Source organism: Diuraphis noxia, unplaced genomic scaffold (assembly GCF_037042655.1).
Source record: "Diuraphis noxia isolate RWA-SAM2 unplaced genomic scaffold, SU_Dnox_SAM2 contig0004, whole genome shotgun sequence".
NCBI classification, from domain to species: Eukaryota; Metazoa; Arthropoda; class Insecta; order Hemiptera; family Aphididae; genus Diuraphis; species Diuraphis noxia.
In genome coordinates, this window is record NW_028301714.1 from 16,820,234 (window position 1) to 16,838,623 (window position 18,390).

The following is an 18,390-nucleotide window of genomic DNA, read 5'->3' on the forward strand; positions in this document are numbered from 1 at the left end:
GTGCACACGAACGTAACGTTTTACCGTCAACCACCATTCTCGTTTGGCACGCTAAATTAAACGCTCTTCCAACATTACGTTATACGTAATGCATAAACAAAAACTTCAACAACTTTATTATGTGACGTGTGTAGTTACACTGATGTGTATAAAGCACAATAATGATATTATTATATAATTATCACATTAAACCGGTGATTTGCCGTGGCTATCATTTCGGATAGGTGCAACCCGGTTAAAAGGAGTTTGCTATTTGTCATTTTTCAGAGGTTTTACCGAAAACTGCACAGTTGAATCACAAACAGAACATTTATTAGGTATTGTATACCTCACATGCTCTAACCCGTATTGAACATGTTTATTTATGTTCATTATATTTCAGTGTTAGTAATGTATGTTATACTGTTACGAATAGGACTGTATACGAAAGAATAACAATAATCTTTTGTTCTAATTAAGAGTTAAGCTTTTATTTTACTCGAATAGTTATTAAAATATAAAATAAAAAGGGCTTAATGGCCGATTACGAAATAAAGTGCTTCGGATGACAACGACTCGCAGACTAGTCCTGTCGATGGGTCTGGTCTTGGTCAGGGGGGGGGGGGCGTTCGCCTTAGCTTATATCGCAACGAACGCCGATTGTGATCGATCAATAACTAAACTCATATTCACCAAAAAATACACACAATAACAAAGGGTGTGCGTTTGTTTACAAAATATTTAGAATTATCTATCAACATGCGTAGCATGGGTGCTACTTACAATAAATCGATTAAAAAAGTGATTAAGTTGAATCATATAATATTTTTATTATACTTATGATCTATCAAGAATTACACAATGAATAATGTTGACCATCCACACACGACTCTTTCGGCTACCTATCACATATTTAATAATGGATATTACCTACCGTATACATATAAATTTATTACTATAAAATTAACACCTTATCTCATACAGAATGAGGATTGAGAGTATTCCGAGATTTAAGAAGTAGTACTAAATTCAGTTTAGCAATAGAATAATAATTGATGCAAATTTTCATCTGACGTTAAGGTCAAAAAATTCTGTTGGTGATTGGGGTGGTCAGAGTTCAAGTGATTTGAACCTACTTCCCACACCACCAAATTATTAGATTAGTATTATTTAGAATCAGTTGTTTTCAGGTCCTGTGATGTTGGTATGCACGTTATTGTTTACTGTAATTAGTATAATGACATAATTTTATTTTTGTAATACCTAATGTAATCGGTGATAATGATACTCTGAATCCTGAGTAATTCACCTGAAAATTTGAATTTATATTCTTTCACTGAATCAATTATAGTGTTATAATTGAATTACTCAATCAAAAATATTTACCGAACCATTTTAATCACGATTAGACACGCCAGAACGTAAATCGGGTAGTGATAAAAGTAATCATAACAGTGTTCAATAAAATAATTAATTCTATAAAAATGATGTGCGTCCTAACTAGAAATGCTAACAATAAGATGGTATAGTAATATTATGCAAGATATCATAATGATGAAACACTAGACATGGCAATAATATATGTGTGCAGGAATAGACAAGTCAACCATTTTTTTTTTTAGAACTATTTTAAGTTAAGTAAACCTAAAAAAAATTGACTGAAGCCAGCATTGTAAATTAACACTGACAATCGAACATCTCACACTCCAATGTGTCAAGTACAATCACGATCAAAACATATTAAACCACCCCACCAACATCATATAGAGCCGGTTGAGGGGACCAACATCCGTGCAATATTTTATTTTCTTAATACCACTAAACTATCCAACTTATTGGAAACAATTATTTTAAATATCATCTAATGTATTTAACTGTATATGTTTAAATAATTCTAAGCTACTATATTAATCATAATTTAACCTATATTAAACTCTGCAGGCTAATCACCCTCTGTAATTGAAGCCGTTATTACAAATAATATTTTTAAAAAAATAATTTTTTTTTATATTATAAACGATTTTCACTGGTTTATGGTTATATAACATAAAACTGTGATTATGATTATGATTGTATATATAATTTTAAATATAACTATATTTGATATTTGGTCACTATATTTTTTAGTCACATGAATTAAAATCATAACTGCGTATTTTTCTACTAATAATTGGTTACTAATTAGAAAAGAAAAGAATTAGGTACTTATTTCTATTGGAAAATTTAAAATTTAAAATTTAAAATATAGTATTTTTTTATTTAAATTTTTGAGCCCTGAATGATATAAAAGTTGACACTTTCTATGTGCAGTTTAGTGTAGTGTTTCAGCTAGTATATAATTATATATTTCAACATAACATCCATAACTAACCTACCAACTCAAAAACCTACAAACAAAAATAACTCACGCTGTACCACTCCAGAAACAATGGAGTATGTTGCCACAGGTTGCCCCTAACAAAAAACAAATAAAATAACATAGGTATATGAATAAATACACAATTATCAAATTATAATAAATAGAACTGTTAGTAAAATGTTTACAATAATTTATTTGATGTATCGGTCATCTGTAACTCTTCTTTTCTAGCTTAAAAGTTACTTATCAGCACTTAATAACAATCGCTCTACTTGAGTTGTAATTCTTAGTACTATAGTATTATATTATTTTATAAACGTTTTAAAAGGCAATAATGCACAGAAAGTTACCGCTTCCTGTAATGTGTTTAATAATTATTAATTTTTGTTTATAAAAGGTAAATAACTTTTTAAAATTATTGAAAATTAAGTTAAAATTATCTTAAGGTAATAAAAAATTATTAAGCTTTCTTAAAACATAATATGTTTTTGTCAAGTTAAAAGTTGTCGAAAAATTAATTTATATTACTGATTATTTAACTGCCAACTGATTAATGTATATATATTATGATGAACGCTGAAAACAAAAAAATCTGCTCATTTGGTTTTTGACTCATAGGAGGTCGGTTGTACACACCAGTTAACTGGAATGGAATGATGAGTAGCTATCGGAGCGATGCCGTATGATACACTATAGTTATTTAAGTCTGTATGAATATATAATAAGTATACGGTATGCGTATTTTACGCTGTGTCGGCGACGATGGCTCGCAGATTGTCCGACCGACACGGGATGGGGTTTCGGTGGTTTTTGAGCGGAATCCGATTAGGGGAGGATTTAAAACGACCCGAACAACGGTCGTCGTCTTTTTTCTCCCACGCCCCCTCCATATACACATACCCCATTCCCATTGCAACAAACGAAGTCACCCCACTTCTCCGCACTCATTGAAACGTTTTATTTAATTCAATCAGTATTCCTACCATTTTTATTATGCTTATGTGTGTATATGTGTGTCAACACAATACCAAAATAAACAAAACATAAATAAAAAGTTGCACTCAGTTACTACACGTAAATATTATGGTATTTAAAAACCTCATAATATTATGATCATATTTATGGATATAATATATTTACGGTGACAACTGACAAACATTGTACTTGTATTATTGAAGAGTTTTGAGGGATCATAACGTTAATGATCAAACCCTACGGTTAAGTTAGGTTACATCACATCATTAATATATTCGATCGAATAATAATAATAATAATAAGCTGACGGCTGTACTGACAGTGATTCAGCAATTATGATACTCCATAATAATAATATACATTTGCTTTAATTCTGAACGTGTATAGTACACTACTTAAAACCAAACCATATTTTCAAATAATTAGAGAAGATGTGTCTTGTTTTAGTACTTTTAATCATGGATTGGTAAACTAAACATAAGTGAATCATTTGATGAATCGATTGTTTAAAGCAATTAAGAATATTAATTGTATCAGAGGTTTTTTTATAAATTAGAGCGGTCGTATCGTTTCTAGAATTTATTGCGTAAGTCGATGCACTCTAGCGCTTAAATGAAGAAAGTTAATTTAGAAATAAAAATTTTTGAAAAAATGTTCTTACTGCCGTTGTACACACTCACACACACGCCTTTTAGTTATTGAGTGTTATGTTTTATGTATATTAATATATATTATGTTATGTTGTAAAAGTATAATCAAAATAAAATATTAAAAATCATCAAAACTGAAAAGTAGTTTTAATGTTTTTAGTGAAAAGCAGATGAACACTTTTCCTTCATGACGCCACTGGAAGTATGCTCCAATTTGGCATCTTTTAGTAATAAGTTTAGAGTTGAAAGATCAAGCATTAAGACGTCTAATCAGTGTAACACGTTAATTGTATTGTGTGTTTAAAAGGTTATTTTCGAATTTTAACTCCTTTATTTTCCAAAATATTGATGAAAGAAACTATAAAAACACAAAACCTATTTGTCGCTTGTTTTCAATGTTATCCAGTTAACACTACATTTAAATGATATTGAATATTTTAGAATATTATTTTACCTACTTAATTTTTTTTTAAAATTACTTTCATAAACGAGCGAGAGTGTCATTAATGGGTGGCTGCTCTCATCAAACGTAGCATGTACTATATAATTTATTTTAAACTCTTTTTATTATTAATATTAATTGTTTTGATACCTTATATATTTTCTGTTCCACATTGACTCATTGTGCCTAAGGTATAGATTGTAAATTTCTTTAAAAAAAAAAAAAAAAATTACTTTCATATATTTATTATAATTTAATATTGTTTTATTTAATTTATATTTTTAAAAACTAATATAGAATTGTATTAGACATCCTGAATAATTAAACCTAATTCTGAAAAATAAAACATGACGGTAAGTTTTAACTCTAAGTATGAACTTTTAACTCGTGTTTTATGCATTACAATTTTGTTGAACTGAAACTAAATTTTGAACAACGCCCCAAACCACTCAACAAAGATTTTTCTGTGTGGAAGAAACTTTTTCTTAGTATAAGATTATATGATGTGCTATTTTAATATACAATTTTATTTTGCATAAACACCAGAAATATATATATATATATATATAATACAGGGTGTCCCGTGAAGATTTACCCATTGATCTCCCGAAATAATGGTGATATCGAAATTCTGGTTTTGTAATAAGACTCACAGGGATAAGAACTACAATTATTTCATATTTTAATGTCTTGGTAAAAAAGTTAAAAATATATTTTTTTATTTAATTATTTCAAAAAAAATTAAAGATAGCAATTTTGTTGAGTTTATTTTTCTGAAAATATTGACGTTTCAAAATTTTAATTTCATTAATTTCCTGATTTTTAATGTTTTTTTTTTTAGTTTCGAGAAAAATTGCGAATTATTTAACACCGTAATGTTATCAAACATGTGATCCGCCGCGCCGCGCGCGTTCCCATACGGTCGACCGAATATTTTCCGTGTTCCTAATAGTTATAAATTTATAATCATATTTTATTTCTTCAAAACGAAAAAAAAATCAGGAAATTAATTAAAATAAAATTTTGAAACGTCAATATTTTTAGAAAAATAAACTCTACAAAATAGCCATCTTTAATTTTTTTGGAAATAATTAAATAAAAAAATATATTTCTTAAATTTTTTACAAAAACATTAAAATAAATTAAAAAATGAAGTAATTGTAGTTCATATCCCTTAGAATATTTGTATAAAACCAGAATTTTGATATCTCCATTATTTCGTAAGATATTGCAATGGGTAAATCCTCGCGGGACACCCTGTATATATCCATATTATGTATTTTTTTTTAAATATTTCACGAATTTTATTAGTTATTGATACCTGTCAAGTCATGAACATAACGATGATAATTAATTATATAAAATTTATTTTTCTTATTGAATCAGTGCATACAACTTTCATTGTCGGGTTTATGGATATTTGTCAAAACTGTCAAGTCTCTCCAATATTACGGTTATTAATTTTTGAATTGCAACACAAAAACTGAATTAATTTTATCAAAAAATTAAGCAACGCATTATCTAAATCAGCCAGTATAACCATATTTAGCTCTACGCTCAGAATCTAAAATCCAGTGATGTTAACTCAACACAAATAATTTAAATATGAAATGAAACGCGATGAATAACTGTTATGAATTTAACACTTTATATGCGACGAATTGTAGATCTCGTGGGCGCGGGGGTGAGCGGCGATACTTGTGACTAGTACATTTACGGATTACCGACTGTCACCGCGAACGATCCAATAATGAGTCACGTTCGCTGTTCATCCAAAGAAGTCCGTTTAGCACGCAAAGGCAACGAGAATTGGCATTTGTAAAATATGACACACCACACATCACGGTATTCATCCCACGGACGTTGCATATTTTATGGTTATAATTAATTCGAACGAAGTGCGACTACCTACTACAATACATTTATAATATCGTAGGTACTTACATCTGCAGTTCAACGAATATATCGAAATATTACATTATTTAAGTCACGGATTATATTTATCCAGAGTCTGTAGTAAAACAATTTTCTCAGATTAATTACAATATAAATGCACTGAATTTCACTTAATACACACAGCAATTTCTCGTTATTACAATAATAATTATAATACCTACCTACCTTTACTGCAAACATTATTTTTTTTAAATATCATTCTCTCATCCGTAAGATGAGTAAAATAATATAGCAAAAATAATATTTTTTTTTTTAAAGTTTCAGGCTTTAACTGCTATGGTCGACATTTTTTTTTTTTTTTTGAGAAAAATTTAAAAAAAATAAAAAAAAGATTACAATATTTGATTAATTATAGGTTATTTAAGTAAGTTTACAATTTAATATGGTCTTAAACTATATTTTATTGATAAGGTTGTCTTTCGTGATGAATTGGATGATTTTTGGAGTAGATTCTACGTTGAGGGCTTCTTTGATGTTGGGTGGGCGGTGGTTGAGATGTGTGCGAGTTGGCTCGTGTATTGGGCATTCTTCAAAAATATGTCTTATGGTGATACGAGTTTAACATGTGTTGCATATAGGAGGTTGGTCTTTACTAATAAGAAAGGAGTGTGTAGGAAAGGTGTTGCCAATTCTGATGCGAGTGATGGCAATATTTTGGCGTCGGCTGAGGTTCGGGGAGTATACCATTGTTTGGTTGAACTTTTAATGTACTAAAAATAATATTATAATGTATAATAAACAAAACTATTAAGAACCTAATTTTATTTAAATTTATTTTTTTAAGACTTTTAACAATAATTTACCTATAATAATGGTAATAATGGTGTAATACATTTATTGTACTTTATATACAATCAGTGAACATTTTAATATATCATATTGTTTACCCACTCATAGTCATATAATATATAATGACGGTCATCATTCCAGATTTTAAGTATTATGTTTAAAAAAACAAATCGTGAGCTTAAAATATTAGTGTAGATCAATATTTGCGTTAATGTGTGACGTGCATAGAACCTCTCATTAGGTACGTTATCTGTTTTCTTATAACGATAATATTTATTAAGCCGTTAAAAAATTACAATGGTCTAATAAGTTTTATCGATTGCACCTAAAATTTCCTGTTATTATTATCCACCGCAGTACCATATATATTATGATTATAAATTTTAAAATTTTAATTTTAGTTCACTTTTTAGTGAATACAATAAATATATTTTCACTATTTTATGTTTATGATTTAAGTAGTCTTAGTCATCGTCCTAACATCTAAATAATTAAATATTTTATTGATAGCCTTTATAACCTACACACAATTATTATTCGTTTTCGTGCGGGAAGATTCCCAGTTAGACTCCAAACAAATATAGCAAGTTGCAAGTATAGTATAAGGTCAAAAGTATAGCTAAAGATTTACCTACATAATTATGGTATAACGACTTTAAGCTTGTTAAAATACTATTTTTTTGTATCTTACACGTTTCAAATTGACTTTGTACGACATATGTTATGGTTTTACAGGTAATATACAACACATAACCAATGTTAAATCTATTGGCATACGTAAATGGCGCTCAAATGACCTTTTTTGTAAGCTGTTCCCGATTTCTATCTGTGTTAAAAAGGTATAACTTAAGATGTACCTCATTTTAAAATATACAAAATTTTTAATCTATTAAAGTCTCTGTGATTGTGTATTATTTTTTTTTTTAACTTTTATTTTTAATACATACAATCTATAAATACATTTTACAATAAGCATGTTTGAGGATTTACGTTTAATGACATGATTGACTTGATGAAGTAATCACACAGCGGCAACACTTACTGGCAAGAGGGTTAGAATTATTTTAAGTCACGTGTGTGTTATTTAAAATTATTATATCACAACAATTTTATTTTTGTGTCCAAAACCATACTATTTATAAAAATACCTACATGCTGTCGAATAACTAACTATCACAGTATACAACTACATGGTTATCACTACATTTGACATATATCTGCTAGAACCTATCGTATTCAATTAATCCAGCACAAATAGGGCTGGAAAATAATTTCAAATTTTAAATCCACAGTATCCACTTGAAATATAAATGGGCTCAAACATCATCAGAACGAACTTAAACTACTAATGCATCCTCACTTTAATTCTAGCTTTTATAAAACTCATTCAAATATTTTAATATTTATAGAAGAGTTAAATGATATTCAAATATAAATGTATATTAAACTAAATAGTATAAACGAACCCTTTAAATACAAAAATTATAATACAAAAAAAAAAATTAAAAAATACCAAAGTCAGTTAATAAATATAATAGTGGTAAAAGTCCAATATTTATAAATAAGTAATATGTAACAATGTGTTGTTATTTGTCCTAATAATGTAATTTTTTAAATCATTTAATTTATTTTATTTTATTAATTATTAATACTATATGGCTGTAATGAACTAAATATAAATTAGAGATTGTAATTTTATTTTAATAATTTAGTAATTTAGTTGAATTTTGCAGAAATATAACTATTCATTGTTAAAATTTTACTCTGGTGTAGTTTATAAGTCACCTTTTTTACATAATGAATTATTCACTCCGGTGAAATGTGTATAATATATGATTTGTGTACTTTGGACGCAGTTTGCAATCACCGAAATCTATCCACTGATTTATCCGAATTTTCAAATACAGCGACAAATAGAAATAGATAATATTAATATTATCCAATAGATATAATATAATATGCTAATCACCTATCAATAATATTCCTTTTTTAATGTCATTTTTATAATTTAAGGTAATTTTTTAAGCCAACTTGATTTTTTAAATCATTTATGATTCATGACGAATTTTACGATTCAATATCTGTTTGTTATATAAGAATAGATATAATTTGAATAGTGATAAGAATATAAAAATGTTTGTGTTGAACAGTGAACACAATAATTTTGTTTTAAATTCTTTCCTTTTCTTAACATTTGTAATAAAATGAATTAAACTAATTAGAAAAACTATAATTTATTATGAATATCTAGGAGTTTTTAATTTTTTCAAGCATTTTGTTAAAATATGTGATATTTTCATTTATTATTTTTAACTTTTGATCCATAACTATAATACATAAATTTATTCAAACTATGTTATAATTTATGATAAGGTAACTTTTTGTATTAATTATACTTATCAATCATGTCCCAAAAATTACTAACATTTGTTTTTGAAAATTGTATTGCATAGTTTCTATTTGAATTATAAATGACTATAAAATTTGCCATTTGTCAATCAACAATCAAAATAATGAATCATAAATAATCATTATAAATATCTACAAATTAATTAATTATTAATAGTTGTCAGCAGTATACTAACTGCAGTCTGCAATAAGATGGTTAAATTTCAAGACAAGCTCAATATCTTTTGATATCAAGCCAAAATCACTCTCAACTTCGTCTGTTTATCATTGATTAGTATTATTTATTAGAAACAACGGTAGGTAATAACCTTTTTTATAGTATCATTTTAGTTGTATATCAATGCATAATGAACATTGCACATATATATTATATATATAAATGTATTTGTGTATGAATTAGTATGCTACTTAATCATTAGTGACACGTAATTTTATAATATTAATTAATGATGGGCTTGTTAAGTCCGATATATTGGCATGAGGTAAAAGCCGTAGTTAGTAAAGTATTGGATATTCCCTCTAATATTATACAATTATATATTACTATATATAAAGCAATTAATACCTTAAGATGTATTTTATCGTTATTAATTTCGTGGAATGAGTGTACCGATGTTTGTAATTTATTGTAGTAATTGACTAATATGTCAAATATAAGCGAATAATAAAAACCTGCTTGTTTTAAGACGTTAATATATTTTAATTGCTGCATTACGCAAATATAATAGTATTACGCTTAATAAATTATTATACAACAAGCAGATTTTCGTCCTATCTAACAAACAGTATTATCATACTTTTCTTTTACTTTTATTTATTTCTATTTTACAAGTAATACACAATCTGTATAAATAGCTAGAAACAATAAGAATATGTAATAAAAGTCACAATTATCTAATCTTGAGACTTTTGTTGAAAGAAGCTAACCATTATCTGATGACAATAGATTATTATTATTATTATTATTATTCCACACACAATTGACACGCGATGTGATGTGTGCGCGATGTATGCGATACGAGCGATTTGTGCGATAGGCGTACGCACACGAAGCGATTGTTGTGCGATTAATATCATTGTTTAATATGTATCATTCGATTATTATCAGTCGTTTACTTATGTTTGCGCACAGCACACTGCAGTTCTTCACAGCCTTTTTTAAAATGTCGATTTTATCTAGTGACGAAGAAGCAATATTGCTACGTACTATTTTTACAAAAAGTTAGTTAGTAGAGAAAAACGGCAAAGGAATCAAAGAAGGAAAGGTTATTTAACCTAAACTAACCCTAACCTAACCTATTTATTAATAAATATATTTATATCGTTAAAAAATATACTATAAAATATATTAAAATATTAAAATGTTATATTATAATATAATTACGTATATAATAATAATATATTATACGATTCATGCAACGCGACTGCTAAGCGATCAGCACTGCCAGTCGCACATGTCGTCCGTCGCTCGCGTTGTTATCAAATTGCGTCATTAGTGGATCCCCATAAACTTTGCTATGAAATCGCGGGATAGCGAAATCACGTCGCGTGTCAATCGCATTGTGTGTGTAAGTCTATTAATTAATTTAATTTAATAGATCACAACACCATTTTTTACTACTTTGCATAATTTTCTTTATAGGTATTTAAAATTTTATAAAATAATATGTGCTATACCCATTTCGAATTATATGTGACTAATCAATTTGATTAAAATAATATTATTTAATTGTATGGCGAAAATCTACTCATTAATTTCAGTATCGTATAATCATCGAAATCACTTCACAAAGCTTCGTCAATCGGGTTTTATGATATAATATTATGTTATAATAAAATATGACTTCAAAACAAATAATATCGTTCTTCGCCGGTCGTTAATCCTAAGTATTTAATAAAAATAATAATATTTAAACACGATTTACAACAGCATTTTTTTTCAAATTTAATAAAATGTATTATTGTAATATTATTTTTATGACTTAATCATTTTTACAAGAAGTACTTCCGTGACACTTTCTGTTACACAACTTGTCAGGCTCGTGGCAGACGCAACGTTTATTTCTGTAACCCACAGTCTTGTAATGGCAGCTGCGCTGGTACGCTCGAGGGCCTGTAACACAATACTAACTCCGACCCACGTGAAAACCACCAATTTTGGCACATATAGTCTGACTTGCTTACCCACGGCTGATTCCTTCATATACGGACCGACTTTCTGACTGTATAAACATAAACCATATCCCGTATCCGATTAATCTCATAGTAAATTACTATCGAAGTTTTCTCCAATGCATAGAGTGGCTGAATTCTCTAATTTTCAAAAAAAAAAGGCATACGTTTCTGAATATTAGTACGTGAACATCGTCAATTTCCACCGAAAGGCGTTATACAGGGTGATTAATTTATCAAACAACACTCATGATTAAAAAAAGTATTGACTTTTTCAAAAATATTTTTTTACATAGTTTCAAATTGTTAAAAAACCAACGTTTTTATTAAAAAAATTATATTTTTAAATATTTTTTAACCTTGTCATTTTTTAAGTTTTTACTTTTTTGAATGACAACATCGAGTTTTAATTTCATATTACAAAGCAGAATATTTTTCTAAATATTTTGATTCATAAAAATCGAATTTTGGACCAGTAGTTTATGAGTTATAAACATTTAAAGTTTAGATTGGCAGAGTGGAGTAGTACGGGGTTACCCCACAAAATGTTTGTCCACTATTCCGCTTGTCTAAACTATAAATACTTATAACTCATAAACTACTCGTCCTAAATTCGATTTTTATGAATCAAAATACTTAGAAAAATATTCTGTTTTTGAATATGAAATTAAAACTCTATGTTGTCATTCAAAAAAGTAAAAAACTTAAAAAATTACAAGGATAAAAATATTTAAAAATATAATTTTTTAATAAAAACGTTGGTTTTTTAACAACTTGAAACTACTTAAGTATGTAAAAAAATATTTTGAAAAAAGTCAATACTTTTTAAAATAATGATAAGTGTTGTTTGATAAAAGAATCACCCTGTATATTTCGATGTTAAGATCATATTATATAATATTACATTTTAGAGTATTATAAAATATATATATTAGTGATTTCGAAATATTTTAAATGTATATTTCTGGCTTTAAAATCTAAATCATTATTAAATTTATATTTTGTGCTTATAAGGGCATAAATTATGATAAATATAAATACATTTATAACCATTTATGATATGCATGCACTGTGAGATGATATAAACTATTAATATTATATGCATTTATGTCTATATTATGTGAAACTAGAGAAATATGACTTACCCTCAAACTGACACACGATGATGAACACGCAATTCTAATTCGCACGTCTAACCACGCTGGCAATGGCACAGCCATAATAGCTTAGCTATACATTTTAGTTTGTACAGAAAACAATTTTTCCAAATTTGTTTATAGCTTAAATAAACTTGAAAGTAAACATGTAAACATTAATTACTGAGTAGTAGGATGAAATAATACATTAATTTGTATTTTTAGTGCAAACAGCGACAATTGCCTTATGTAAGTCCGCGTTTATCGGTCATCGAGTAAGCTCGTCCGTCAATCGTGTTATTTATTTTCAGTTCTCCGTACAGTTTATGGAACAACCAGTTTGGTATGTGGTGGTGAAAGGCAGAATTGGTCATGATTACGGACCTTAGGGCGATCAAAATCTATCTGCTTCGTCTTCTTCCCCGGGATCTACTATAGAATTCAAAAAAATTGGTTTCTCAAAACTGTTAAACCGTTCTAATTTAATATCATCTATTACAGTAACTCATTTGTGAATTACTGTACAGCAGAACTACATCCACTTACCAACTTTTTTTTATATTTAAGATACCAAAAAGTTTATTTAGTTGGCAATACAAACTTTAAAATGCTCTGCCAGTGGTAATTTAACTCAATGAAATCAAAAAATGCTTCAAAAATTTCTAATAAAATGAGCTTCACATTTATCATGGTGAAAACAAGAATTCAGGATATTTTTAGTTATTCATATAGGTACAATTAACGATGTTATTTAATAAGATTTCATGATTGTGTTCGTAACTATACTTAAATACGAACATTTACAGATCACAGTACAAATGTCAAATACACACAATATTATGTATTCAAAAAAATGTTTAATGAGTTTAATCATCTCATTGTCCCGATTTCAAATATTATTCTTGTGTTATAATGTACATTTTATATGTATTAGATGCATGTATTTTGATCACTGGCAGCAGAATACAGTTTTATCTCAAGAAACGACCAGTAAGGTATTATACGAGAATCGGAATGGTATAAGTAGAAAATAATGATACTGCTATCACTACCGTGGTAATCTCTGGTCTTAAAACTGTTTGCTTATAGTTTAGCCTACAAAAATAAACAGTATAATTTGGGTTTAAGAAAATAAACGGCAAAATTCATTAGTAGGATCAAAAATTAACATACCTACGTAGACTAATAAGACATCCAGTGATTACAAATATTCAAATAAAATCGCATCATCCATAAAATTGGTGTGACAGAAAAATTTTTTATCGATTTTGCTTATATAATATAATAATAATATGTTAATAATGTTATATTATAATATTTATTACCTGGCTTAAATGTTTAATACAATATATCGAATTCTTTAAAAATTGAGCAATGGACCCCTTCTTAAAGCCGCTATAGTGCTATATCCACGTACAATTTCTTCGTCTTACAAGTACATAACTCAGCAAATTTGATATTTTGAATAATTTGTACGTTTTAAAAAACCCTATATCATTCCTAAATAAAATTTTTACTTCTAAATTAAGCAATAGGTTAATAAAATTAAAATTAAACATAACAGAGGAAGGTAAATTAATCGTTCAGAACGTACAATTTAGTATGTTATGTGAATAGGCACAAATATAGGGGGCTGGCGCTTAGCCCCCTATAAAATTGCTATATCCTCCCCAATAAAAAAGTCTTATGATTTTACAACATAACACATTGAATAGAAGTATCACTTTTCGCAGATCGCGAATGATTCGATTGGTGCATCGAGGACTACGTGATCATGTTAACAACGGTTAAATTTATGAGAAATTTCTGATAAGAATTGGCACTAAATAAAATCTCAGCCTTCCAAATTCCAAACCCTTTTTGCGCCTATGTTATAGGTATGTTTGTAAGATGGAGACAACATATGATGGTATACTGGTATGGCGTTGTCTTCATTCCCGAACCTATCACGACGTAGCGTTTCGTATAAGTACCTCATATTCTCATTTGTCAAATAATTTATTTATAATAGCTAGTTAATATAATTTTAAAGTAAATTTTAAATTTTGAATGTTTTTCGTTATTTAATGGGGGGATTGAAAATTGAGAAAAGGTATTGATGTATTATTACAATTCAAAAATACAGCGTGGCATATTGTTTGACATTAAACTTGCATATTAGGAATTATTTTCAGCGTCTTCATAGCGTCCGTATAAAAACATTATGCATTTATAATAATACTTTTAAATCATTTTATATCACACGCATGGTAGGTACTAATAAATTATTAAAACTATTAAAACGTAACCAACACTTGCCCCACAAACGTCTGGATATAATTATTAAAATAGTATTTTTGGAAGAGTTTAATGTTGCAAGCGTTACAATTTTCATTATATTATAGACAACGCGTTCATCAAAAATAACTGTAATTTCGAATTGTAAGATTTGTGAGGTTGTAATAAAATTGAAAACTATGAGTCATTTTTTTGCAGATAACTTGCCTTGTTAGTTAGATTAGTTTGTATGCCGTTATCGAAAGTGGATATCGAATGAAAATCTACCCGTCTTATCTATTTTGACAATTATTTTTTTCACGGTTATCGGTTGTCAGTAAGCCGCTGAGACACGCTTATTAAGTGCCATAAACGTCCGTAGCCTTTTATAAATCCTAAACACTCGGGTTCCGGATCTCAAAGCACAGTTCGCTTCCAAGCTATTCATGTTTTATTAGACGTTACGGCCCGTTACTCTCACACTCGTACATTTCCGTCGTCTGCAGCTTGTTTGTAGCGGTGACAATTCACCAACTTGCTAACTGTTAGTATAATTAAATTAATATATAACATTTTTATATACCTACATACATTTTTTCTAACCCAATGTATACATTATATATATATATGGTTATATGAGTTTCTGTATTATTCGATGATTGACATGAGTGCTAAAATTATATTATATCTAAAAAGAAAAGGTAATATACATAAATAACTACCGATACCTATTAAGGGAGAGGGTAGAAGTTTAGTACATAAAAAAAAATGACATCATAGTAACTCTTATACCTAATTACTTCATTGATATGTTAACTTTTAATAATTTTTTTAATCTGAAAAATATAATACACATTATAAGAAAAATACAATTTGTAATAATGTTTACAATAATTATATGTGGGGAAAGAGAAGAAGATAAAAAAATATACACATATATACATACATACGAGGCATGAGACTTAAGAAGAGTATCTACATAGTGGTAATACACAACATAACACAGATTAAAATTCTTAAAATAAATAGTTTAATTAATTCATTGTTGCCTTTATTTTAACATATATTATTTAAAAACAATTCTGGAATATTTGTAACAGTTTCTTGTACAGTGGGATAATATTTTTATTATAAACATAGAATAAATAAAATTTAGTGAAACATGTCAGCCAATAGCCGCGCGCCCCTGACACCAAGCTTTTTGTCTTAATAATCATTATATAAACATCAATAAACGTTGAAAACGTAATCCTAAATTTACGTACAATAAAAAAAGGCGGGTAAGTCGTGGATGTCGCTCTGCTGTACAGTAGGATACAAGTGGATTACTGTAATGGATGGAATTCAATTTGAATCTAATGATATTATATTATTGTATACGAAAAACGATTCTGAGCGAAGACGGTTTATCTGTCTAGGATATATTATAGATTATTAAAAATTTTCAAATCTTAGATTTAAAAAGAAAATTTTTTATGAATTTCTAGTTTAAAATAATTTGCGAATTTTCGTGATTTTCGTGATTTTTACATGTGTTGTCAAAATTCAAAATTTGAATGCTTGTAAATAAAAATTGTGACTATATATTTCTTTTGTTTTTCAACTGCTATTGTAAAAATATATTATGAGCCTTGTATTAAATTTTCAAATCTTATATTTAAAAAGAAATTTTTTTATGAATTTCTAGCTTAAAATAATTTGTGAATTTTTGTGATTTTTACGTATTTTGTCAAAATTCAAACTTTGAATGCTTATAAAAAAAAAATGTGACTATGAATTTATTTTATTTTTCAACTTGCTATTGTAACAATATGTTAGGAGTCTTTTATTAAATTTTCAAGCTTTTCTGCTCAACAAATAAATTTTTATCGATATTAATTTAAAAAAAACTAATAATGATCGAAAATTTGAAGTGCCTATGAATAGTTCAACTTAAGCTGAAAATTTTTGAAAATTGCATGGTGGATAAAATATACTTATATAAACATTCGGTTAAAATTGCATGTATCTATAGTAATTTGTTTCAGAGTTACATCAAAAACCAAAATCGATTTTGTCGAAAACTGATTGTGCGTAAAATTTCCCGTTTTTCATTTAACTTTTAGTTTGTTTTTCTCGATTATTTAGAAAAGTATTAACTTTCTGATCGAACGAGGTACTGAAGTCAAAAATCGAAGCATTTTTACTGCCCCAAAACGTGATGACAGACAAAAAAAAACACACATCATGGTAAAATCAATACATTCATTGCTCCGCTCAGAATCTAAAAATTATATATGGAATGTAATTGTAGCAGGGTATATAGTTTGGACAATATTCTTTTTAGCTGCTTCATTCCTCTTGAATAAATCATTTTTATCAATAATTTTTTTACATGTATTATAAATGTACATTGTACGCATATTTTATTATTTTAACAAATTATATAAAATGATTATATTATATTATATTATCATAATAATTTCCTTAAATTGTTTAGGTTTATATCAACTCACCGTTTCGATACATATTATAACAATGAAAATAAAAAGTTTGCTGGAAGCAATGGATTTATGATACCATCAAATAATATGCCATTCAAGATTCAATCAACGCAAATAAAAAATAGACCAATTGCCTATGGTCCATCCGAACCTTACTCATCTCCCTCACCAGTTACACAAGAAAACTCGCACACGCGTACCACATCGGTAACTAATCCTTCAATGGCAACAGATCCTACATCGGCAACTTATTCTTCAATGGCAACAGCTCCTTCACCGGCAACTAATCCAACATCGGAAACACCACCCACTCCAATGACGACACAAAAACCACATAATTATTGAAACCCCCTTCTAAACCAATTTATTATTTAAAAGAATAATTTAAATACAAAAAAATCATATGACGCTGATGTCGAAAAACTTATTATATTGATTGAACGATATATATTATAATCATTTGTTTTTATGTTTATTTTATTAAAAACTGTGTAATAAAATTGATTGTTATTTTCAATCTGTATGTACCAAATACGATAGTTTCTAGTTTAAGTTTATAATCACATTAGGTGGATGTATTAAAATATATTATGCCTATTAGTGTTATTAAGCATACAATATGCTAATTGTATGTCCAAAATTTGTACCACTGAACTGGCTTTTCTCAGTCAGAAATTTAGAATATTCAATATATTATGATGAAGAACTGATTCTCACAATAGATCATTAAGCTAACACTAAGTTTCAATAATTTATGAAAAATTTTCACCAACCGAATTACAAA

At 27.9% G+C, this 18,390-nt stretch overlaps 1 protein-coding gene across 2 annotated transcripts in view; it reads left to right on the top strand.

Annotated features, from left to right (window-relative positions):
* Nucleotides 1–18,102, top strand: part of LOC107172060 (uncharacterized) — a 63,975-nt gene extending 45,873 nt beyond the window's left edge. The window contains exons 1-2 of one of the 2 annotated variants that reach the window (XM_089226850.1): nucleotides 7,890–7,989; nucleotides 17,603–18,102. In XM_089226850.1, coding sequence (XP_089082976.1) covers nucleotides 7,907–7,989; nucleotides 17,603–17,951 — 432 coding nt within the window. In that variant the 5' untranslated portion in view covers nucleotides 7,890–7,906 and the 3' untranslated portion in view covers nucleotides 17,952–18,102. Of the gene's footprint in view, nucleotides 1–7,889; nucleotides 7,990–17,602 lie in introns of those variants that run through there. The other variant, XM_089226851.1, reaches the window with a different exon arrangement.
* Nucleotides 18,103–18,390: the final 288 nt, after the last annotated feature.